Genomic DNA, 24,281 nt, shown 5'->3' with positions numbered 1-24,281 from the left:
GCCTGGCTATGAGGTGCTTCTGAGGTGAGACACACCAGCACCCCATCCGGGGTGTGGGGCTTTTGCTTAGCATCACTCCACTGACCTGACATTCAACATGGCTGCTGAGGAGCCCCAGAAGTGGGAAGCTGAAGACAGGTACCCAAGGCCAGCTCATCACAAACAATTAGTTTATTTTTATACTGTACCTCCCACCCCACCCGACCCCCAAAATGTGGGGTGAGCATTTAAAAAGCTGTTTTGGAGCAGAACCACTTCATGCATTTGAAACTTACACCCGTGCCTGGTTCAGTGAAACAAGAGGGTAACTGATGGCAGTCTCCAAAAGACACTCACCTCCCAGGGCCCGGCAGGAGGAAGTGGACGAGACCCACACTGCAGCAGAGACCTTGGCCCGAGCGGAGAAAGAAGCCTAAGAGCTTTGCGAAAACCTCTTCCCTTTGGTGCCTGAGCCTCATCTTCCCAGCTCCGACGGTCCTTTCCTGCCGCGTCAAGGTTGCCAGCTGTCAGCAGTGTGTCAAGCCCAAAGCCCCAACCCCAATTGACTCCTGAGAGATGTTAATATTTAGTTCTTAAAAACCTGTCTCCTTTGATTGACAAGCTTTGTTTGGAATTACATGTAAATCGAAGAGGCTGCCCAGCCATGGCACCCCAGCAAAGACGGAGGGTGGAGGAGAGGGCGTCTCCCGGTGCTCTGGACTTCACCAGCAAGGTCAGTAGCACACCGTATACACCTCTGGGTCTTGCTCTAACCAGCAAGTGTTCAGAATCAGATCGCATCCCCCTCCTCATTAAAACTCTTCAACGACTTCCTAGTAGTTCTGCAGACATAGGCTAAGATGTTTGACAAGGCCCCGTGGGTTCTGCTTGGGTCACCAGACCTTTCAGCCTGTACCTACAGCCAGGGCCACGTTCCACACCAGGAATCTCAGGGTGGACATCACAGCCGGGACCAGGCAGACCCCAAGTCACCGTCCCCAGTTGTGATCTTCCACTCAGCCCTGATGGATGCTGAGAGAGAGAATGAGGAAAGGCAGATATCCGGACAATAAACCTGCAACTCTGCTAGGAGTGTGTCCTTGCTGGCCAGAGACCTGGTGTGAGTCCAGGGGCCACTCAGTGGACTTCCCATCATGTTGATCCCGGCAACCCCGAAATGAAGACAGAAAGAGAGCAAGGTGGGGTTGTTTCAAAGCCAGAGAGCTGGTGAATATGATTTCCTGGGTGTTAGACGGCAGCTCTGTTTGGAAACTGTAGCAGCAGTGAAATATAAAGGTATACACAGCCTGCAAGTCGCCCTCTGGTACCATCCCCCCACTCCACGGTCTTGCCAGGCTCCCCCTCCTCCTCCTGCTTGTCTAGTATCAGCTACTGTTCCTTTAGCTCCCAGCATAGTCCCCAGAAGTCCAAGGAGTCTGATGGCATGGCTGTCTGTGTAACAGTGCTCCCAGGGTTCTACAGGGCAGTGGTCCTGACTTCACTTCGGCAAGGAAGCCCTGATGACCCTTCTGACTAGTCCAAGTCCCCCTCTTATGGTTCTGGGACCAGGAATAAGTGGTCAGTATCCGTCTTCCTCTCTAGAGGCTTCACCAGAGCAAACCCACAGCTCTTGTTCTGTGCTTTGCTTTTTCAGTGATACATCCCCACTTGATGGCCTCAGTCCTGACGCAGAGGAGATGATGAGATGAGATTGTCTGCTAAGTCATGTCTGACTCTTGCAACCCCATGAACTGGGGCCTGCCAGGTTCCTCTGTCCATGGGATTCTCCAGGCAAGAATACTGGAGTGGGTTGCCATGTCCTTCTCCAGGGGATTTTCCTCACCCAGGAACCGAACCCAGGTCTCCTGCATTGCAGGCAGATTCTTTACTGACTGAGCTACAAGGGAAGTCCGAGGGAAGACAGAGGAGATGCTCAGCAAATAGGTGCTGAATTCCTATGTTGGGAGCCCCACCTCCCACCTTGAGCCATCAGCTCTGATGCTCTGTCTTTAAAAACATAAATTTCCTCTGTGTTAGCACTTTTTCTGTCTTGAGGCAGTTGGTGTTGAATGAGTCTGCTGCCTGGAACTAAGCCCCACCGAGGTTGGTTCCCTGCATATCAGACTCCAAGCATCACCACAACAAACTGGCTATCCTGCCCTCCCACCTTCCACACTCATATCCTTTCCAAACACCTCTTCCCCTTTTGAGCTACCCTTGCCACTTGCCAGAACCCAAATCCAGGAATAAAAGTTGTGCGGTGAACAAGGATGAGGAGGGAGGAGGAGGAAGGTGTGTAGGCATTGATGGTGGGGACACCACTGTGTCCCTGTCACCAAATGTCCTCCCTGAACTGATGGTCCTCAGGCAGGAGTCCAGCAGTTCATGAATGCATTGAGTGTAAAGCTAGTTTCTATAAAATGAATTATATCTTTCAATTACCTTTTATCAGTGAACATGAAAATGAATCCTCAAACACAGAGATTTCATCCCTAAGATGAAATTTGTAAGAGTACAAATCACAATAATAATATCAAGCTTATTTTAATCATATCCTTGGAAAACTAGATATTTCTGATCAAGATTAGTAAAAATCACTCCATATATAAATGCAGTACCCAGACTCTAAAGGATTGCTATGTCCTGTCTTCCTTTGGTTTGAGCTTCCCTTTCCTTACATGGCCTGTCCTTTTAGCCTATGGAAAATACTTTCTTTTAAGCCCTGATGGTTTTATCTGTCTCTTCTAAAGTCTGTGAGTCTGTTCTAGCTGTCAGTTCAGATTCTTGGAAGTTAAAGGTACCAAAGATTTTTTTTTTTTATATAAAGAAGATGAGCTTTTCTTAACCATAAAGATTGTTTCTATGACTCATGGTTTTCCAGGTGTTGACACAGGAACTCTCTTCTAATTTAACAGATCTCATCCATGTGAAGGGAAGTGATCATGTTCTGTTGGCCCCTGGTTCCAGCACAGATCCTTTCCTGGGGTAGATGGGCTTCAACCTTGCTGAAGAACTGCTGGGACCCAGTGATAACTTAAGGATTTATTGATTTCATTGTCCCATTATGATTTATTTCATATGTTTAATCCAGCTATCTAATACTATTCTAACAGGAGATGTTCTTTTATTCCACTTAATTCATTTATCTTTGCAGACTTTAAGATATCCAGAGTCCTCCAGGGACACCAGCTGGCCACCAAGTTCTTACAAACATGCAGATGCCCTTTAGGGGCTGAGAACAGGTACTTGAAAATCTCCATTTGAGCCTGTTTTCTGTCCCCTGCTTCCTTCCCACCCCTACTCTCACTGCTGTGGAAACTCCCAAAGTCACAGCAGCAGTGATTTTCCCTTGGCTGTGCTGTACTCTGCGGTGCTCAGTTGCTCAGTCGTGTCTGACTCTTTGCGATCCCATGGACCGTAGCCATGGGCTCCTCTCTCCATGGGATTCTCCAGGCAAGTAGACTGGAGTGGGTTGCCATGCCCTCCTCAGGTTCCCTTGGCTGCTAGAGCTCAAATGAAGACACCAGTGCCTCCCAGTGGGAAAGGGATGGGTGGTGGATAAACAGGTGAAATTCCTGATCCTGAATCATATCCAGGGGATTTCTAGCTCTATCAGAAAGGCATTTCCCCACCCCTGCCTAATTTTTACCAACCAGAGAGATTCAGCCTCCCACTACTCCCTGCCCCAACCTCCCCAAATGGTATCTGTCAAGACTTCCTGGTTAGACAGCTCTGCGCACAGAACACTTCAGCTGTCAGCAACATGATGACAATGCTGCGCCCTCAGCCTCACAGTCTATCGAGGAGGGGAGCATATCTCCTCATACGGAGGAGGGGAGAAGCAGGCAGAGTCCTCATCACCCAGCGGTGTCTCTTCTAGCTGCTCAGCATCAGGGCTGGACCTGAAACGGAAGCAGAAAGGACAAGATGCCTTACAGCCCCCAGCACGACTCTCGAAAACGATGCCACCGTCGCAGCAACAGACCACACAGAGATCCGCAGTCTCCCACCACCTCCCTTGCAAACGGAACACAGCCATAGATTCTGACTCCCACAGGAGGGAGGGGATCATCCGCACTCCACACACCCTACCTGCCATCTGCAGTGTCCGCAAAGGAAGGGTAGTCCTGGTCGTCAACAAAGGCAGCATTCTCCGGAGGGTAGATGGTATAGTACTGAGGGGGGCTTGGCATGGTGGCCGCCAACCCTCCAGTGGGTATGAGGCCACGTGGGCTCACCACTGGCTGCAGGTAGGTGGTATTCATCCCCATAGGCTCTTGAGAGCCATAAGGAGGAGGGATATACTGCACCACAGTGGCGCCGTGGAAGGTGATGGGTTGGTTGATACCAGTGAACACAAAGGATTGTCCTCCCGCCGTCTGCTCCGGATCCGGGAGCCTCTCCTCACTTTCTTTGCACCACTGGCAGGACAGCATTTTGAACTTGCACACGGCAATCAGGATGAACGTCACCCCCACCGACAGCAGGATGGGCCCAAGGAGCTGGGTCCATTCGAAGTGGGAGACCCCTTGGTATTTGATCCAGCCCATGATGGTGAATGTGACCCCCACCAGTCCCAGGAAGATGCCCGAGAAGAGCAAGGTGGCCCCTGCCTTGTCGTCGTCTGACACCTGGATGTCGGCAGTGCTGGGAGTGTATGGAGTGACCGAGAACACGTTGAGAGGGAAGTCCTCCAGGCGGCTGCAGCCCTGCTCCATTGTCCTCTTGCCTGCCCCAGGGCAGAGGGCTTGTGAGAGCTCCTGAGAGCAGAGCCCAGGAGCCCCTGGTTCAGGTTAGTTATGGAAGAACTTTGGGCTTCTGTGGTTAACAGAGTAGAACATTCAGAGGCCTGAACTTTGTTTAGAAGAATAAAGGTCTGAGAAGTGAAGCCTGAAGCTTTCTCATAAATTTTATTAACAGTTGGAGGCCTCTGATTTGCAATTCAATGACAAGCACTCTCTTTCACTCATTCAGAAAGTTTTTACTGAGCACATTTTATGTGCCAGGAGGTACTTTTTTTAGATGTGTCAGGGGCTGCTCCAAGACTCTGTTTTGTTGTTAATTGCTAAGTTGTGTCTAACTCTTTGTGATCTCATGGACCGTAGCCTGTCAGGCGCCTCTGTCCATGGGATTTCCCAGGCAAAACTACTGCAGTAGATAGCCCTTTCCTTCTCCAGGGGATTTTCCCCAGCCAGGGATCGAAACCTTGTCTCCTGCATTGGCAGGCATTGGGAGGTGGATTCTTTGCTGCTAAGCCACCAGGGAAGCTCTGTTCACACCCTGCCCAAACCAAGACTGTAGAAATGGCAGAGGACCTCCAGGGCGCTGGGTTGTACAGATGCCCTAGATGTGTCCACCACACGCTCAGGAATCTACCCCAACTTTCCTGCTGGGTCAGCTCACTAGAAATAAGCAGAGACCTGTTTGAGGATGGTCTGTTTTCCTCCCCACCTCAGGAACCTCTAGTTGTAATGACAAACTTTCACAGCAAGTCTCGCAGAGTCCTGAGGTCCTGCTCTTCCCTGACCAGCTCCAAGTGCCTTTGCTGTCAGCATCTGGGGAGTAGTTGCTGCTGTGGGAGAGGAGAAACACCCTGGAAGCCTTTCCATGCACTGCATCATTGGCAGAGAATCGGGTATGACCTGGGGTCTCAGGGACACCCACTTCAGACCCTCGCTCAGTGGTGGCAGCACAGTCCTTGGTTTCCATGGCGAAGTAAATAGCTGCATTTCAAGCCTCCTGTGTTTTTGCAACCACAGCCAAGCTCATTTTGGGAAGAAAACTTGCCCTTCCGTGATGTGATCTGTCATTCATAACTACAGAACTTAAGAACAGCCCCATCGATATTCTTTCAAAAGATTTTTTTTGATGTGGACCCTTTTTAAAATCTTTATTGCATTTGTTACAATGTAACTTCTGTTTCATGTTTTGGTTGTTTTGGCCAGGAGGCTTGTGGGATCTTAGGTCCCCAACCAGGGATGGAACCCAACACCCCTTGCATTGGAAGAATGGAGTCTTAAGCCCTAGACTGCCAGGGAAGTGCCCAGTCCCACCGGTTTCATCTTTCATGGAACAGTAACTGTAGCCCTGTTCCTGTCTCCAAACAGATGTCTCTCTTCAGTGGTTAAATATTATATCTGCTCCCTTTTGCAGGCATGAGCTCAAGGTCCAGGAAGAGTTGTCCTCTTGCCCTATGGTAGGGCTTCCCAAACTTGCTTGATGATAAAAATCACCTGGGCCACTATTTTAACTGGCAACATCTGAGTTCCCACCTTAGCTCAACAGAACTAACATTTCCAAGGGAGGGAACATGCCCCAGGTGGCTCTTATCATCAGGAATCTCTGGAAACCCCACGTTAATCCCAAGTGCTCCTGGGAAACTAGGGGGCTTTTCTCCCCTCCAAAATACCTCTCCCTGCCATAGGACAAGGCTTGTGACCAGCTTTGCTGCCAAACAGATGGGAAAGCAAGGAAATAACCCTCTCAGGTATCTCCCTGCAAGCGTCCTAGAGCAGCAAGGACGGAGCGTTGTTGCAGTAGGCGTGGTCTGCCCTTTTTCTCACTGGGCTAGATCAGAGATCCAGGGCAGCCAGCTTTTCTCGTTAATCATGAAAATTCTGGTCAGCTAGCCTGACATTCTTTTCAGGCGCTTAACCCCTGAGTTAACAGTTGGGCTCTGAAAACATTGTTCTTCTAAATCCTTCAGTTCATGTTTCCCATTTGTCTTTAGCTACAGCCACTTGTAATTAAGATAAGAACTGAAAAGTGAAAGTCGCTCAGTCATGCCCAACTCTTTGCAACCTGTGGACTGTCCATAGAATTCTCTAGGCCAGAACACGCCAGGGGATCTTCCCAACCCAGGGATCGAACCCAGGTCTCCTGAATTGCAGACAGATTCTTTACAAGCTGAGCCACAAGGGAAGCGATTAAGAACTGGAAACATGGAAAGAGTAGGCAAGAGAGATCAACTTCCTCCAAACAGCCCTTGAATTCAAAACTAGAAGGGCTTCCCGGGCACACGGGTAAGAAAATCCTAGCTGTACTTTCTTTTTATTTCATTTTTTTAAATTGAAGTGTAGTTGATTTACAATATTGCATTAGTTTTAGGTTACAACAAAGTGATTAAAAATTGTATAGATGCTGCTGCTGCTTCGCTTCAGTTGTGTCTGACTCTGTGCGACCCCATAGACGGCAGCCAACCAGGCGCCCCCGTCCCTGGGATTCTCCAGGCAAGAACACTGGAGTGGGTTGCCATTTCCTTCTCCAATGTATGAAAGTGAAAAGTGAAAGTGAAGTCGCTCAGTCGTGTCTGACTCTTCGCAACCCCATGGACTGCAGCCTACCAGGCTCCTCCATTCATGGGATTTTCCAGGCAAGAGTACTGGAGTGGGGTGCCATACTCTAAAGTTATTATAAAATACTGGCTCCATTCCCTGTGCTGTACAGTCCATCCTTGTGGCTTCTTTATTTAGTACATAGTGTTTTGTACCTCTTAATCCCCTACCCCTGTCTTGTCCCTCCCCCATTCCCTCTCCCTGCTGGTAGCTACTGGTTTGTTCTTTATATCCACAAGTCTGTTTCTGCTTCTGTTTTGCTCCATTCATTTGCTTTATTTGTTTTCAATTCCACGTATAAATGATAGCATACAGTATTTGTATTTCTTGGCTGACTTATTTTACTAAGCATAATACCCTCCGATTCCGTTTGTGTTGTTGCAAATGGTAATTTTCATTCTTTTTTATGGCTGAGTAATATTCCATTATATATATACATATATATATTTCATATTCTTTATCTATTGATCTGTTCCTGGACACTTAAGCTACTTCCATATCTTGGCTACTGTAAATAATGCTGCTGTGAAAGCTGAGGTGCATTTATCTTTTTTATTGAAGTATAGTTGATTTACAATATTGTGTTTCCAGTATATAGCAAGAGATTTAGTTATATGTATTTTTCAGATGATTTTCCTCTATAGGTTATTATAAGATATTGAATAGTATTCCCCATGCTATACAGTAAATCTGTTTTGTATGTAGAAGTTTGTACTTGTTCACCCCATATTACTAATTTATTGCCCCCCAACCTTTCCTCTTTGGTAATCATAAGTTTGTTTTCTGGGTCTGTGAGTCTTCTTCTGTTTGGTGCAGGTATCTTTTTGAATTACTGTTTTCATTTTCTTTGGATATATACCCAGAGGCAGAATTGCTGGATCATATTATAGTGCTATTTTTAGTTTTTTGAGGCACCTCCATACTGCACCAATTTACATTCCCACCAACAGCATAGGAGGATTCCGTTTTCTCCACATTCTAACATATGTTATTTGTGTTCTTTTTCATGGCAGCAGTTCTGACAGGTGTGAGGTGATGTCTCATTGTGGCTTTGATTTGCGTTTCTCTGATTAGCAAAGTTGAACATCTTTCCCTGTGATTGTTGGCCAGGTGGCAGTTTGGGGAAATGTCTATTTAGGTCTTCTCTTCATTTTTCTATTAGGTCAGGGTTTTTTATATTCAGTTGTATGAGCTACTTATATGTTTTGGATAATAACTCCTTATCAGTCATATCATTTATAAATATTTCCTCCCATTCAGTAGGTTGTCTTTTTATTTTGTCAATGGTTTCCTTTGCTGTGCAAAAGGTTTTAAGTCCCATTTGTTTATTTTTGTTTCTTTTGCCTTAGGAGAGAGATTCAAAAAAGCTATTGCTATAATTTATGTCAAAGAGTGTTGTATGTTTTCTCCTAAAGATATGATGTTTTCAAATAAATTCTCTGCTCCTTTCTCTTTTGTTTCTCATTCTGGGACCCCTATAATGTAAGTGTTAATATGTTTGATGTTTGTCTCAGAAGTCTCTTAAACTGTCCTTATTTCTTTTTATTCTTTTTTCTGTGTTTTCCATCAACTGCACTTCTTCTAGCTTGCTAATCCATTCCTCTGTATCATTTAATCTAATGTTGGCTCCGTCTAATGTGTTTTTCATTTCAGTCATTGTATTCTTGGGCTCTGTTTGATTCTCCTTTATCCCTTCTAATGCCCTGTAACCCTTCTCACTGGGTTCATCCATTCTTCTCCCAAGTTCTGTGATCATCACCTTGAACTTTTATTGAGTAAATCCACTTTACCTAGTTCTTCTTCTGGGGTTTTAGCTTGTTCCTTGACTTGGAAAATATTCTTTCTGCTTTTAATTTCTACATATCTGGTAGATTGAATATATTTCCCAACATTGGAGAAGTGATCTTTTGTAAGAAATGTACTATGTATCCCAGGACTGCACTCCTCTCTGGTCCCCAAAGCTACATACTCCAGGGGTTCCCCGTGTGTGGGCTGCCTGGGTCTTCCTCTGGTGGTGGCTGGCTGCCGTAGCCAGTCTGGTAGGTGTGGCTGGCATTCAGTCTGGTTGGTTGCCAGGCTCTGGTTTGTGTGGAAGTGGTTGGCTGCTGGTTAGGGGGGCCAGAATGCAAGGCAATTGGCTATGGAACTCTAGGGGATGCCAGGGCTAGTTTGGTTCACTAGTGGGCAGAGCCAGGTTCTGGGGTGGGTAATTGTGGGACCAGGATTTCCAGATCTAGTGACAGCCTATTGGTGGGTGTGGCCAGTTCCTGACACAGCTGGCTGTGGGTTCCAGGGTGTCCCAAAGCTGGTATTGGCCCCCTTGTGAGAGGGACTGTATCCCAAGATGGCTGGTTGAGGAGTCCAAGGTGTCTCTAAGCTGGTGTTGCCCTGCCTGTGGGTGGGGCTGGGACCTGAGTTGTCCTAGAGGCTAGAATTGGCCTGCTGGTGGGCAGAGCCAGGACTGAAGGGGTTCTGGGCTGGCGCTGGCCCACTGGTGTGTTAGCTGTGTCCTGCAGTGGCCCTGAAGCCAGTGTCCCCTTGCTGGTAGGCAGAGTTGGGGTCCAAGAGTTCCTAGGACTGGTGCCTACCCACCGATGGGCAAAGGTCCGTCTAGTCAAAGCTATGGTTTTTCCAGTAGTCATGTACGGATGTGAGAGTTGGACCATAAAAAAGGCTGAACACCAAAGAACTAATGCTTTTGAATTGTGGTGTTGGAAAAAACTCTTGAGAGTTCCTTGGACTTCAAGGAGATCAAACCAGTCCATCCTAAAGGAAATCAGTCTTGAATATTCATTGGAAGGACTGATACTGAAGCGGAATCTCCAATACTTTGGCCACCTGATGCAAAGAACTGACTCATTAGAAAAGACCCTGGAAAAGATTGAAGGCCGGAGGAGCAGGGGTAAGAGAGAACGAGATGGCTGGATGTCATTACCTAGTCAATGGACATGAGTTTGAACAAGCTCCAGGAGATGGTGAAGGACGTGGAAGACTGGCGTGCTACAGTCCATGGGGTTGCAAAGAGTCAGACACGACTGAGTGACTGAAAAACAACCAAAGGGCTAGTGGCGGCCCCCTGGCAGGCAGAGTCAGGCTCTGGAATCTCTGGTTGCAGAGCCCACGCTGCTCAGAGCTGCTGTCAGACTGCTGGTGGTTAAGGCTGATTCCAGACACTGATGGCTGTGAAGTCCAGGCTGTCCCAAATCTCGTGTCAGCCCACTGGTGAGTGGAGCCAGATCCTGGGGGCAGCTGGCTGAAGGGCCCAGGGTGTCTCAAGCTGGGTAGGGCTGCTGGAGGGCGGGGTTGGGGCCCAGCAGGTCCGGGGGATGATTCTACCCTACCAGTGAGTGGGCTGGGTCTGGCCATGGCTGGCTGCAGGGCTGTGTTTATCCTGGGGTAAGTGCCTGCCACTGGGTCTCCCGGTCGCTGGTTGGAAGACCCTGGGTCTTGGGTCTAGCACCTGTGCACTAGTGTGTGCGGTTGATTTCTGGGCCCTTTGGTGCACAGGGCTGTGTCCAGGGATGGCTGTGGATTCAGGGAGCCCTAAGGATGCCTGCCACGTGGCAGGTGGAGCTACAACCCCACCTGGCTTGTTGCTTGGCCCGAGACATCCCAGCACTGGTGCCTACAGCTTAGTGGGCAGGGGGTGGGCCTGGGTCCTGAGGCCAAGAAGCTGTAGAGAGGGTTACAGAATAGAACTTGGCAGCCCTAGTGTCCACAAGCTCCCCAGACAGCTCCTGTCAGTGCCTGTGCCCCAGGGTGAGCTCTGGGTGCCTCCTTTTCAGGAGACTCTCCAAGATCAGCAGATGGGTTTAACCCAGGCTCCTTTCAAATGACTGCTTCTGCCCTGGGTCTCAGACAGTGTGACATTTTGTGTAAGCCTTTTAAGAGTGGAGTCTAATTCCCACAGCCCTGGGGGGCTCCCAGTCGTAAACCCCACTGGTCTTCAGAACCAAACGGTTGAGGGCTTGTCTTCCTCGTGCAGAGCTCCCAGGCTGAGGAGCCTGATGTGAGGTTTAGACCCCTCACTCCTTGGGGAAGGCCTCTGCGATTGTATCTCTCATTTGTGGGTCACCACAAATGACTATACTGTGACTCCACGCCTCTTACCTGTCTCATTACAGCGCCGTCTTTATATCTTTAGTTGTAGAGGGTCTCTTCTGGTAGATTCCAGTCTTTCTTTCTAATACTTGCTTTGTAAATAGCTGTGGTTTTGGTGTGCCGTAAGAGGAGGTAAGCTGAGGTTCTTTCTACTCCACCCTCTTGTCTAACATCTTGGTTCAGATCCCTCTAGTTACACTTTTAAGGTCACCTTGACTCAGCCTCTCTCACTGAAAACTCAAATCCCGTGTGTGTGTGTGTGTGTGTGTGTGTGTGTATAGGAATCTCCTATATATAGGTAGATACCAATTTTTAAAAAGCTAACAAGCTGAATTCAATAGCCTATAACAAGTATTATATATCATGACCAACTGAGATTTATTCCTGGAATTCAAGGATGATTCAACATATGAAAACCAATCAGTGTAATCCACTGCGTAACAGAATGAAGGGAAAAGACTCCATGTGCTCATTTCACTATGTGCCAGGAAAAATAGTGTCAACATTTATCAAATACTTGTAATGAATCAGGTTATAACTATTCTAGATATTTAATATACATAGTTTCATTTCATCCTTTTGACAACCAGGTTACAATCAAGAGAAGTATGCTGATTATTAAGCTGTTGTGAGTCTGCTCCAAACCCACCCTTTGATACTTTGCTTTGGCTGAGACTCTGCCAAGGACATTTTCCTCTGCCCAGTGGTTCCATATCCAGTTCTGCTAACATGGTGCATTAGAGGGAGATTGCAAGGTGGAAGGAAGGAGAAAGCAATAGATCCTTGAACAACAACGGCATGGGTCCACATAAACTGGGCTTTTTTTCGGTAGTAAATACACGGTACTATACGATCTGTGATTGGTTGAGTCTGCAGATGCAGAACTAGAGATACAGGGAAGCCACAGATACCAAGGGCCAACTGTAAGTGGTGCGTGGGTTCTTCGGCTGCATGGAAGGTCAACGTCCCTGACCACTCCCTCCGCTGCTCAAGGGTCAGCTGCGCTGTTTCCTGTCTTGCTGCTGCCGGCAGTGTCGCTCCAGTAGCACTTCTTCATCCTAGCAGCAACACTTCCAATTTGCAGTTTCCCTCCACACACCCCCCCAGACCCAGCCTCACTGTGCCCCTTCAAAAACACCACCAGCAGCCAAACCACGCGCTCTCCTCAGAGTCACTCTTGCTCTTTGTAAATAGATTGCTGCTTATTTTAAAAGGCTGTAACTCAGGAACAGTCAGACAGCAGAGGTGCACAGAGCAGGTATGGGGAAAGGTGTGAGGAGCTCCCATCCTCTCTTAGAGGGCACCTCTCTCCCCAAATCTCCACATGCTCACCAACCCAGAAGCTCTCTGGACCCGGTCCTTTAAGACTTTAATGGAGGCTCCCCAAAGATTCTTTATCTAAATTCCTGAGATGCCAGCACAAGCTGAGTGACATCCTTTATTCAGAAGGCCAGGTGCCAGCTCCATAGGGTCCCATCTCTGAGCTTTTACATTCTAATGTATTTCCAGCCTCTTCCCTCTGTTCCCCCAACCTATTTCTTTCTTTCTTTCTTTTTTTTTTTTACTATCTCTGAGTTACCTCAGAGGTCACTTTTTGCCTTTTCAGTCCTCTAATACCTGTTTAAGTAGTTTCCTAAATTAAGTCCTCTCTATTAAAATAACTAATATGGTTTGTGTTTCCCTAACTGGATCCTGGAGCTTCCCTGGTGGCTCAGGGGTAAGGAATCCAACTGCAACACAGGAGATGCGGGTTTCATCCCTGGGTTGGGAAGATCTCCTGGAGGAGAGTGTGGCAACCCACTCCAGTATTCTCGTCTAAAAAATCCCATAGACCGAGGAGCTTGGCAGGTACAGTCCATGGGGTACAGAGAGTCAGACATGACTGAAGTGAGCATGGCACAGCAACTGTATCCTGACTAACACATATTACCAACAGTGGGTTTAGGAAACAGACCTACAAAGATGGGATTCGGGAGTTGGTTTGGTCTTTTTCTTGCCCTCACATACAATGCTAAGCCCAGTGAAAAATGGAACATTAGCAACCCATGGCATGCAGTAACATCAAAATTAATCAAAATAGTACCTGCAGTAGGCTGCAAAAAAGTGCCTAGTTGTTGTAGCCACGCGTTCCGGGAAACAAACTCCCTCAGAGGGACAATGCAGACAGTGGAGCGCAGTTTATTACACCGGCGGGCCCAAGGCAGAGCCTCCTCTCAGCCAAGGACCCCGACCAGCATCTGTGAAAATCTTTTATACCCCATGTGCGTGTGTCTGAACCCACCACCCCAAATTCCTTGAGACTTACATAAACCAAGGAAAATACAATCCCAATAACCCCATCATTCACGGGCTATGTGCTCATGTGCTCAAACAATTAGCCAATAATCAATAAGCCCGAGGTTACACTCCGATAGATACAGAAAAATTTATGGCCTGTCTGGAGGAAGGGGTGATTAGCGTATGTTTTCTCTTAGGTGATGAGTAACCTAGATACCATCTTCAAGGTTCCCCTGTCTGGAGGGGGTCTTATCCTTCTGTTGTTGTTTTCATAGGCACTAAACAGAGAGTTCAGAGTCCATTGGAAAGGTGGCCGAGCATGATCAGTATGAACAGGCCTAAGATGGAGTCCAGGCCCTGTGAATTCCTTCTTCATAGTGAAGAAAGAGCCTTAGGGACCAAGTGGCTGGCACCTTGAATGATAGTAATGATGGGCTGTGAGAACTGGGGAATGGAGATGGCCACTTCTGAGTGCCCTTGAATACTTACAAAAAGAAAAACAACCACCTCAAGCCTGTAAAATCTCAGCCCAAGTAATGGTGAGAAAGCCAAAGAGTTTCTACTGGCCTTAAAAGAATCTATTCTTTCTAGTATCTACAGGGCTCACTAAAAATCAAACACAAAATTTAAATATGCCATTTACGTAATTACAACAAAAGTTTAATTCACAACCTTATCAAGTTTCTAATATGAAAGTTAGGTTGATTGTGAAGCACTGGGAACTTGAGACTTGGAATGAGGACACCCGTAGGCTCAGAGGAAGTGAGAATCTTGAGCTTGGAGTCATTCTGAGCCATCTTTGTTGGCAGAAGCACCTCTCCCCACTTATTTTACCCGAATATGCTATAATAACCTTGCCTTCACCGGCAAAGGACGCCTATCCTCAAAATTCGTGCCAAGTACCTCTTACTGCTCTAAACATATTAGATTTCAGCATACTCTAGGGGTATATAGTACATTCTCTTCTGACTCAGAAAAAAATGGTGAACTCTGCAAAAGACTTACAAGATTTAAAAAATTTGTATTGGCATAAGTGTGGAGAATATGTGTAGAAATTAATCCTAAGGATGCTAGACCAAGGAGAATAGAAAATAATATTGGATTGATAAATTTTTGGGTAGGTGCACTTAACAGATATTCTAGATTTAATGTTAGTGCTATTAATTTATTGTTACTTAAATTGAAGTTAATGTATTCTAGATTTAAGTTAATGCTGATTTGTATAGCTGGAGGTGACCTTACTAGTATACTTGTTTGGTTGATTGGTATGTGGCTTGTATTCAATGAGGTTGAGACACCAGAAGTTCTCTGGTATAATGTACAGGAGTTCAAAGCCTTTGAGAGAGAGAGCTATTGGAGTGGACTTTTTATGACTGATCTTTGTACCTGTTTTCCACCCCTTGATCCCTTCTCCAAGGATTGAGAAGTACCCTAGTGCAGAGAGCATCAGTACCCTTGATAAGCTTGCCGATGGCTGTCTTCTCTAGGCCAGGTATGATATCGAGAAATTGCCAATGAGGTGGGTCCCCTTATTTTAGTGGTGGTGATGTGGGAATTTCAACCTAGTAGAAGCCAAGAGAAAGCACTTAATAGCCAGAGACAAGATGACTGCATTTATTATAATGGATATTTTGACTTTCCGTAATCTCTGGCTATGGCTAATTGATCATTGTGTCCCTAAGAATGAAATAGATGAGTATACTACTAAAATGTTACTTGGTGTGTATAACAGGGAAAACTCCAGATCTGGTGACCAAAACCTGACCCGTGTCATCACAACAGAGAGTCAGGCTTCTTTTTCAGTTTTTGAATCTAATCCATTCATAGACCTGGAGGGCCTTGATTGGAGGAGAGGCTGGTTCCCCTTGAAAAAGAACCCTGCCACACTGCTACAATATACATACTTTAGGTCTTCCTCCAACTATTTTTCAAAGGACATAGAGGCATTTGCCCAAACCTCTGGGGACTGATATACCCTGAGTCTGAACTGACATTCTTTCTAGGGACCCAAAATGCCACTGCTCCATAAATAAAAGGGGGGGCTTAAGGTGGTCAGGTGCTAAATGGAATTTTGTCTTACTGAATGACAATGAGGCCAGTAGGTCTGTGAAACTCCCCTGTGTTTACTTCCCCAGTTGCTGAATGTAAAATCAGAATAGATACACTTGGCAATTGGCAAATCCCCACATTGACTTTCTAATCCGTGGAGCAAGGGCTACTATGGTAGGAAAAGCCCAATAGAAGTCTTTCCTTATTAGGACAGAAAAATAAAATCAGTGATACTTTCCTGGAGGCAACTGCAGAGATCAGTGTCATCATGAAAGACTTGAAAGATACTGGGGTGATCACATCCTATTTGATTCACCCCTTTGACTTCTTAAGAAGCCAGGTAAATCTTAAAGAATGGATGTTTATTATCATAAATTTATCAAGTGGTGATACCAATTGTAGTTGATAGTCCAAATATAGATTTTAACTAGAGAAAATCATCATAGCCCCTGGCACCTGACACAGTGATTGATCAAAAAAAAAAAAAAAGACTTTTTTCTGCATCAGTTTATAAGAGGGTTTCCCAGGTAGTGCTAGTGGTAAAGGACCCGCCTGCCAATGCTGGAGACATTAGAGAGATGGATTCCATCTTTGAGTCAGGAAGATCCCCAGGAGGAGGGCATGGCAACCCACTTGAGTCTTGCCTGGAGAATCCCGTGGACAGAGGAGCCTGGCGGGTTAACAGTCCATAGGGTCGCAAGAGTCGGCCTGAAGGGACTTGGCACGCAGGCAGTCCGGAGAACCAGGTCTTTCTCTATTCTCTCTTCAAAATTTTTTCAGTGTAAATAAACTGTCTCAAATGACTTATAGTATATCTGATCAAGTAAGTCTCTTCCTTCAGTTTTCAATTCTTATTTTTACTATCGTGACTTCATAAATAAAAATATCCAGTTTCCCCTTGCAGTTGTTGTTCAAGAATATTTAGCATTGAAACTTGAAAAATATGTGTTAAGTAAACCAACCTTGTGAGCCTTTTGTCCTTAAAGTGAGCAATCAATTCCTTCCTTTTATCCACAGTGTAACCCTTTGTACCAGTGGAATAGTTCTCCAATGAATACAAATAATTCAACTCTGAATTCAGAAAGTCTGGCTGGTAAATTTCCACAATGATGAATAATTGTTAATTTTAAATGTGTTGAAAGTATTTGCATTCAATACACTTTCTTTTTTAAAAAACAAAGCTTTCTTTAATTCCTCGAAATAAAAAAATGCAGGGGCAAATTCTTTGGGGTGGGATTCTCAGTGAAAGCAGTGGCTGCTGGAGAGACCTCAGGACTCCACCTTATTGAAAATTTCTCTACCAGGTATTGTCTGATCAACCGGAAAGGTCCTCACAGACATTATAAATTAAAGTTATCTCCCTTGGGCTCCCCTTGTCTCCATCTCCAGCTGCATCAGATGTGTAACTAACTGAATCAGAGACAAAATAACTCAAGGTGCAGTTACAACAACAAGTGAAAACTAGTCAATTAAAGCTAAATACTTAAACAACTAGCAAATTATTCAGCAAATCAACCTAGATCCATTCTCATGTATAGAACTAAGACTTGTTAAATCATTGATGTTCATGCTTTTAAAAATGTTAAAATCATTCTTTCACTAATTGTTCAAATACCACATTAGAATATCTTTTCTTACGAGCACCCTTTTCAGTTTGGCTGCCTCTTTCAACCCAAATATTTTTTCTGCCCTCTCTAGAGTCACCTCCTTCTGAAGCAGTCATGACATTTTCCTTGCAGGAAATTTCAGGCAGTGTTTTATTGCTGGTTTGATTGTGGTTTATAATTTGGATAGGCTTTGCTTCTTATTGACACCTTGTATTTATACTTCCAGACTTTTTTTTCTTACAAGAAGTTTACACATTTTATAGAAATGGAATCACATGAAACTATGTTATTCATCAACTCTCTTTTTACCTAATAGCTCATGCTATCTTTCCCAATCCATAAAATTTATTTTTTAATATTCTGACATAGATAATTGTTTCATACAATTATAGCTGGGAGTTTCTCAATAAGTGGTATCTAGATATCAAATAGAAATCAAGGATTAAGTTCATTTTTTTTTGCAACTATAATAAAATCCATAAACTCTATGAGAATTCAGGGTAAACAATTCCCCCCCACCATGGAAAAACCTTGTTTGATTAGACAAAAATAAAATAAGCTGCATAAGAACAATTTTAAAGTTCAAAGAGACACCAACTTTGTTTTAAGGTTGCAATAGCTGATATGGCATCTCCTTGCTACCTTGCTCAGCCTCCTCTGTGGACCACAGCAAAATATTCAGAAGCCTGTGAGCTAACACAGGAGTTTTTGAATACTTTTCCGATGGTGAAGAACCAACGGAAAACCAAAATAAACTTCAACCAAGCCACATGCTCTACACTTGAAAATTAAAGCATTTTGCTGACTGGCCATGACAGTGAATGGACAGTACTAAGCAAAATTCATTAAAAAAAAAAAAAGCTAACAACCCTCCCACCCACTGGAATATAACTAATAAGCTGGTTTAAAATGACTTCCCTTACCCCACCCACCCTCTCACCTGTACTGAATTTAGGGAAAAGAAGGGGAAAAAAGGAATCTTACCACCGTAAAAATAAGAACACTGTGGAAACATGAAAAATCTTCCTCTGAAAAAGATAACTATACAGACTGCTAGAAACACAAAGAACTATTCCAGAGCCAGTCATTTAAAGCAAGTGAACACTTTGCTACAAACATTGACATTCAGTCAGTGTGCTCTGAGACAGAGCCTTAAGAAAAATACTACCTGAGCTTGTAAGTTAGTACAATCATTAAAAGGAGGTCTATCCTAAAGGAAATCAACCCTGAATATTCATTGGAAGGACCGATGTTGAAGCTCCAATTCTTTAATCACCTGATGTGAAGAGCTGACTCATTGGAAAAGACCCTGATGCTGGTAAAGACTGAAGGCAAAAGGAGAAGGGGACGACAGAGGATGAGATGGTTGGACGGCATCACCGACTCAATGGACATGAATTTGAGCAAACTCTGAGACAGTGAGGGACAGGGAAGCCTGGTGTGCTGCAGCCCATGGGGTCACAAAGAGCAGGACACAACTGAGCGACTGAACAACAGCAGCAAAGAAGGAGCTCTACACCCGTGTGGACGCACAAAACCTTTAGACCCGTTACTGGTTAAATGATGATGGAAAAACTTGCCGCCAGGCTGGCTTGTTAACTTGTAAGATTAGTTTTTAAAATAGGCATCATTGAGGTATGTATCCACCATGACATTTTTAAACCAAATTCATGAGAATGATAGTAGTCTTAAGGACCCTCTCTTCCAAACAAAACAAAAATTAAGCAAGGGGAGGAAGAGAGGTGGAGAGACAATACAGTATTATCTTGGTAGTGTGCTTCTCTATTTTATTGAGTATTTAATCAACAAGCAAAGGAAAAGAATAACCTATCAAAGAACATGTTAGAGGGTAAACAATTTTTAAACTTAGGTTGAGCACTGTTGGGGCAAGAGTATAGGAAAATAGTCATCTTTAAATCTAATTGGTGAGAATATGACTTGACAATTTTCTTTTTTGGAGGGGAGCAATTTGGTAATATCTATTAACATTTAAAGTACACATATAATTGAATTCAATTATAGGAATGTAATTGATGTATATCCTTTAGATATCTGCACAAAAGCATATTTTAGCACAATAGACAATGAATCACTGCCTTTGGGGGGAAAAAAATCTAAATGTCCATCAGTAGTGGCCTGGATAAAGAAGTTATGCTGATAAACAATGGGGTATCCTGTCACTGTTTCAGAGAGGGTACACTCTCAAGACCTGTGTTTCCTTTTCTGTCACTTTTTGTGCTTCGGAAGAGAGAAGAACAGGGTGTTCAATTCTGCCCTGTTTAGGTTTCTGCTTGGGAACAAACATTGGTTGTGTGTGTGTTGTTTTTTTCTGTCATTGTTCAAGAGCAAGGCAGGTCTATGTGAACAGGTATGGAATAATCTCTAAGATGTGCTGTTGACTGAAAAAAAAAAGCAAAATGAATAGTGTATTTACTATGCTATCGTTTTGCAAGGGGAGCAAGGTATACTTGTCACTGAAGGTACATGCATAAAATATCACTGAAAGGATGCATGATCAATCGGGAAAGAGAAAGGGAGAATGTTTCAGTTGTAGAACAAACTACCCCCAAGCTTTGGGACTTAAAACGTAATTCTGTAAGTTGACTGAGTTTTGCTGGGCAGTTGGCTAGGGTTGCAGTCATTTATAAGCCCAATTGAGTTGGATGTCCTAGATGTTTCACTCACATGGCTGAGTTATCCTGGCTATTGCTCAGAGTTCTGCAAGGGTTGTCTACCAGACCTCCTGCCTGTAGCCTTTCCAGGTGATTTCTCTAAGCACGGCAACTGGCTTTTGAGAGATAATGTCTTAACAGCAAGTGTTTCAAGAGTCCCGGGTGGGAGCTGCAAGGTGTCTTGTTAATAGCTTTGGAAGTCCCAGAATATCACTTCCGTTGCATTCTATTGCTTGAGCAAGTCACTGAGTCAATCCAGATACAAAAGGAAGAGAATTAGATTCTTCCTCTCTAGGGGAAGAATGTCAAGGTCATAGTACAAACGAACATGTGAAATAGATATCATTGTCACTCTGGAAAATACAGTCTTCATCTGTGCTACTGCTTGAATTTTTGTCTGTGTGAACATCCAAATATGCCCCAAGATTTTAAATCAGGCGTGTTTGTCTGCTTATTCACTTACAGTTGGTTAGTAGCCTCATCTTTCTTTACCGGCAAATTCTCAATGGGATCTGCACGGACAAATCTGTTGCCGTCATCAATAATGTTAAATTCTGTTTTGTTCTGAGTTTTTTGCATATTTCCACTGTCTCTCAGACTTAAACATCATTTCAATTTTTAAGCACTAATCCACACTCCTAGTGAAAAATTATAATTTTGAAATGATTACAGTTCAAAGAGTTGAATGAAAACTGACACTTAAACCACAAAAACAGAGCTTTCAGAGCTTATCAGAGAGCTCTGGTGGGAAGCGAAACTAAATGCAGTCACATTTGTTAACGAAACATTTGACTGAACACATTGTGGTGGGAAGTAAATTGCTTTGTGGGAGCCGTGTGGGTGTGTGTTATGTGTTTGAGCAAATGCCTTTAAAAAAAATGTTTGATAGTGACAAACACGTCTGTCAGCAATCTAGCTGCTCAGCCATGCTCCTGAAGTGTAACCTGTTTTCCTGCTGTGCAGGCCACGTTGACTTTGATTTGATTACAGATGAAGTACCACCAGTTCTCTAATAGCAAAAAAAAAAAAAAAAAAGTATCAAATATTTCAACCATTCAAAGTGCATAAAAGGCAGAATAAAACAAAGCCATGAGCTTGGACAACATGCAAGAACAGCTATCTACTAGTTTTGCTTTCAAATACGTGTCTCAAAACACTTCACAGTTTCTAGAATTCAGAAAGAATTTCTTCACATTTGGGTAGAAGTGACACCACCTGGCTTCCCCTACCCCGAGCATATTGTGGGCCAAGGGGTGTAAAAGGGGTTGGAGGTGGAACAGAGCAGCAGGAGGGAGCTGGATACTCTGCACAGCAGACCAGCGTCAATGGACACAGCAATAGTCCATGCAGTGGATTGCAATGCAATCATCCTGCAATGGTGAGATCAGCAAAATCAAGCAAGGTTTGGAGGACATGTTTGGATTCTCAGGGAAACTGGTCCTTGGGCTCAACTCTGCATCTAGCTGCTATGAGAAGAAAACAGAGTCAGAACTCACAGCTTCCAACCCTGCTTGTAAGTCCAGACTCTACACTGGTTCTGGTGTCCCACACAAGGCAGGTACTTCCTCTGAGACGTACCTCTCATTAGGGCTAGAGCAGGGAAATCAGGCAGCTATCATTGAGAGAGGCAGCTAGGGTCCAAAGCCATGCTCCAACCAGCTCTGTGCCTTCAGGGGGCCAAGGTTGCAGACTTCAGAGAGCATGAGCAAGGCCACTCATGTACTCAGCCACACCCAGAACAGGAATTGTGGCAGGAGGATCAATGCACAGTAAGGGTGGAACAGATGTGGAACCTCAACCCTGAGAGGTGATCTGCACTATATGAATGGCAGGGACCTGTAAGTCAGTTGGAGGTATTTGGGGACATCTCAATAGTAGGAATTGTCCACCACTAACCAGTTTTATTTACTTGAATTGCATCTGACTGGTGGCAGAGAGTTATATTGACCTTTTACAATAAAAAGTCACGATGGTGGTTGAATCAGAGCTGTGTGTGTGTGTGAGAGTCATTCATGTCCAGCTCTTTGTGACCCCATGGACTGTAGCCTGCCAGGCTCTCCTCTGTCCATGGAATTCTCAGGCAAGAATACTGGAGTGGATTGCCATTCCCTTTCCTTACTTAGGGATCAAACCTGTGTCTCCTGGATTGCAGGTGGATTCTTTACCATCTGAGCTACCAAAGGAATGCCTGTACTATCAGAGTTGTACTATAATCACATTGAAAATCAAAATGGTCCCAGGTATTTCACTTTGTTATAAGAATAACAAGAATCTTTGGGGTAGGGTGTGGGGATCATTGCTGTAAAGGATCTATATACTTATCCCATCCTGTTGCTTGAGCTTCCGTATCCTGGCAAGGGACATCTTTATAGATGATTAATCTCAGAAACAGGGAAGTATGTTATCTGACCGAGGAGCAGCACAGGAGGACAATGTGTTTTCTTGAACTGTTTTTAAACTGCTCTTCCATGAATGGCAGGCACATGTGTGCAAGCTGTCTGCTGAGCTCTTGAGTCAGGCTGTCCGCAAGGGGCACTGGGGCAGGCAGTCCTTGGGGTGTTCCTCCAATGACCTTTGTTCTAACTGAACTTAATGTTACCTTGTTGGGACTGGAATTTAGGTCACAGCCACTAACACTTTTAGCAAACAATAAGGTAAACCTCCCAGGGGCTTAGCTTATGGTCTGAGGATTTTCTGATGGGGTGGGTCTGTGTTGGGCAGTAGCTCCTTTCTGAATTCAGGGATGTGTGTACTTGTGTATTTGCCTCCTACTATGGTTATAACCCGGAGAAGGCAATGGCACCCCACTCCAGTACTCTTGCCTGGAAAATCCCATGGATGGAGGAGCCTGGTAGGCTGCAGTCCTTGGGGTCCCTAAGAGTCGGACACGACTGAGCAACTTCACTTTCACTTTTCACTTTTGTGCATTGGAGAAGGAAATGGCAACCCACACCAGTGTTCTTGCCTGGAGAATCCCAGGGACAGGGGAGCCTGGTGGGCTGCCCTCTCTGGGGTCGCACAGAGTCGGACACGACTGAAGTGACTTAGCGCTTAGCATGGTCATAACCACAAACTTAGAGGCTTACAAGGTCACTCCTGTTATAGTAGGTCAGGCATCAGCTTATCTGGGAGGTTCTGGGAAGAATCTGCTCCCAGGTTCCTTCAGGTTGTTTGCAAGCACCCTGTGCAGATGCAGGAGTGGAGGCCCACTTCCTTGCTGGAAGTCATGTTCTGCCTCCCCACTCCTTCTCTCCATCGTCACAGCAGCACTTGCCCTCATTCTCAGACTTCAGATCCCTCTGTCTTCTCTTCTGCCTCCTCCTTGCCTTAATCTTGTGCTGTGACAACCACAGAAAGTTCTCTGCTTCTCTGAACGGTGTGTGTGATCAAATTATTATTGGCCTCAAGGCATGTGGGGTCTTATTTCCCTGAGCAGGGACTGAACCCACACCCCTGCACTGGAAGCGTGGAGGCAAGTCCCATGTATGATTAAATGAAACCCACTCAGATAGTCCTCTTCTAGGTGGACTGTGCCATAGAACATAGCACAATCACAGGAATGCCATCATATCCACAGTCTGGGGTGGGGGGAAATGGGTATGAAATCCTTTTCGGGAGGGGGAGGTCTTTTTTTTAAAGAATTCTTCCTACCGCATCCTGGTTCTGTTGCTGAGAGCAAGAGAGTTATTTTATGAACAAGTGACTCAGCTGAGAATGGCCTGGCTGGGCTCGCATAGGTTTTGACATTGCTAAGAAACTGTAAGTAACAGCACTGCAGTGGGTACTATGGTTCTTACTGAGTCCACTTTACTCTCATGCAGTTTTGTCAGGATGCAGTCCGAGTGCCAGCAGCATCAGCGTCACTCAGGACTTTGACAGAAATGCAGATTTGAGACCCCACCCAGACCTACTGAATTAGACGCTCTGGGGTTGGAGTCCAGAGTAACCAAGTGATTCCGATGCTTGGCCAGTTAAGAACTATTTCTTTAAGGAAAGTCTCCTCTTCCCTTTTTTGTGGAAATCAAAAGTCAAGGACGGGCCAGATAGGTCATCTCTAAGTTTACGCCCAACAACCTATGATTCTGTGAATATTATTAAAGTGATTACACTGTATAAACAGGGTAAAAAAGGGTACATGTATACACCATTGTGTGTGTGTGTGTGTGTGTGTGTGTGTATGAGTTTACACACACAAAGTGGTTAAGAGTGAGCTTGGGCTCTGCAGTCTTTTCTGTGATCAAAGCCTGGCTCCACTGATCACT

General features: G+C 45.0%; 1 protein-coding gene across 1 annotated transcript; it reads right to left on the bottom strand.

Annotated features, from left to right (window-relative positions):
- Positions 1-3,775: 3,775 nt before the first annotated feature.
- On the bottom strand, positions 3,776-4,697 carry TMEM174 (transmembrane protein 174). Its single transcript, XM_005889327.2, has 2 exons — positions 4,072-4,697; positions 3,776-3,881 (listed from the first exon to the last, which is right to left on the bottom strand). The coding sequence occupies exons 1-2, from the start codon at positions 4,695-4,697 to the stop codon at positions 3,776-3,778; spliced, it is 732 nt and encodes a 243-aa protein (XP_005889389.2).
- Positions 4,698-24,281: the final 19,584 nt, after the last annotated feature.

The sequence above is a fragment of the Bos mutus genome, chromosome 20, assembly GCF_027580195.1.
Source record: "Bos mutus isolate GX-2022 chromosome 20, NWIPB_WYAK_1.1, whole genome shotgun sequence".
NCBI classification, from domain to species: domain Eukaryota; kingdom Metazoa; phylum Chordata; class Mammalia; order Artiodactyla; family Bovidae; genus Bos; species Bos mutus.
The sequence above is the reverse complement of the archived record's forward strand: the minus strand, read 5'-3'. Positions and strand labels throughout refer to the sequence as shown.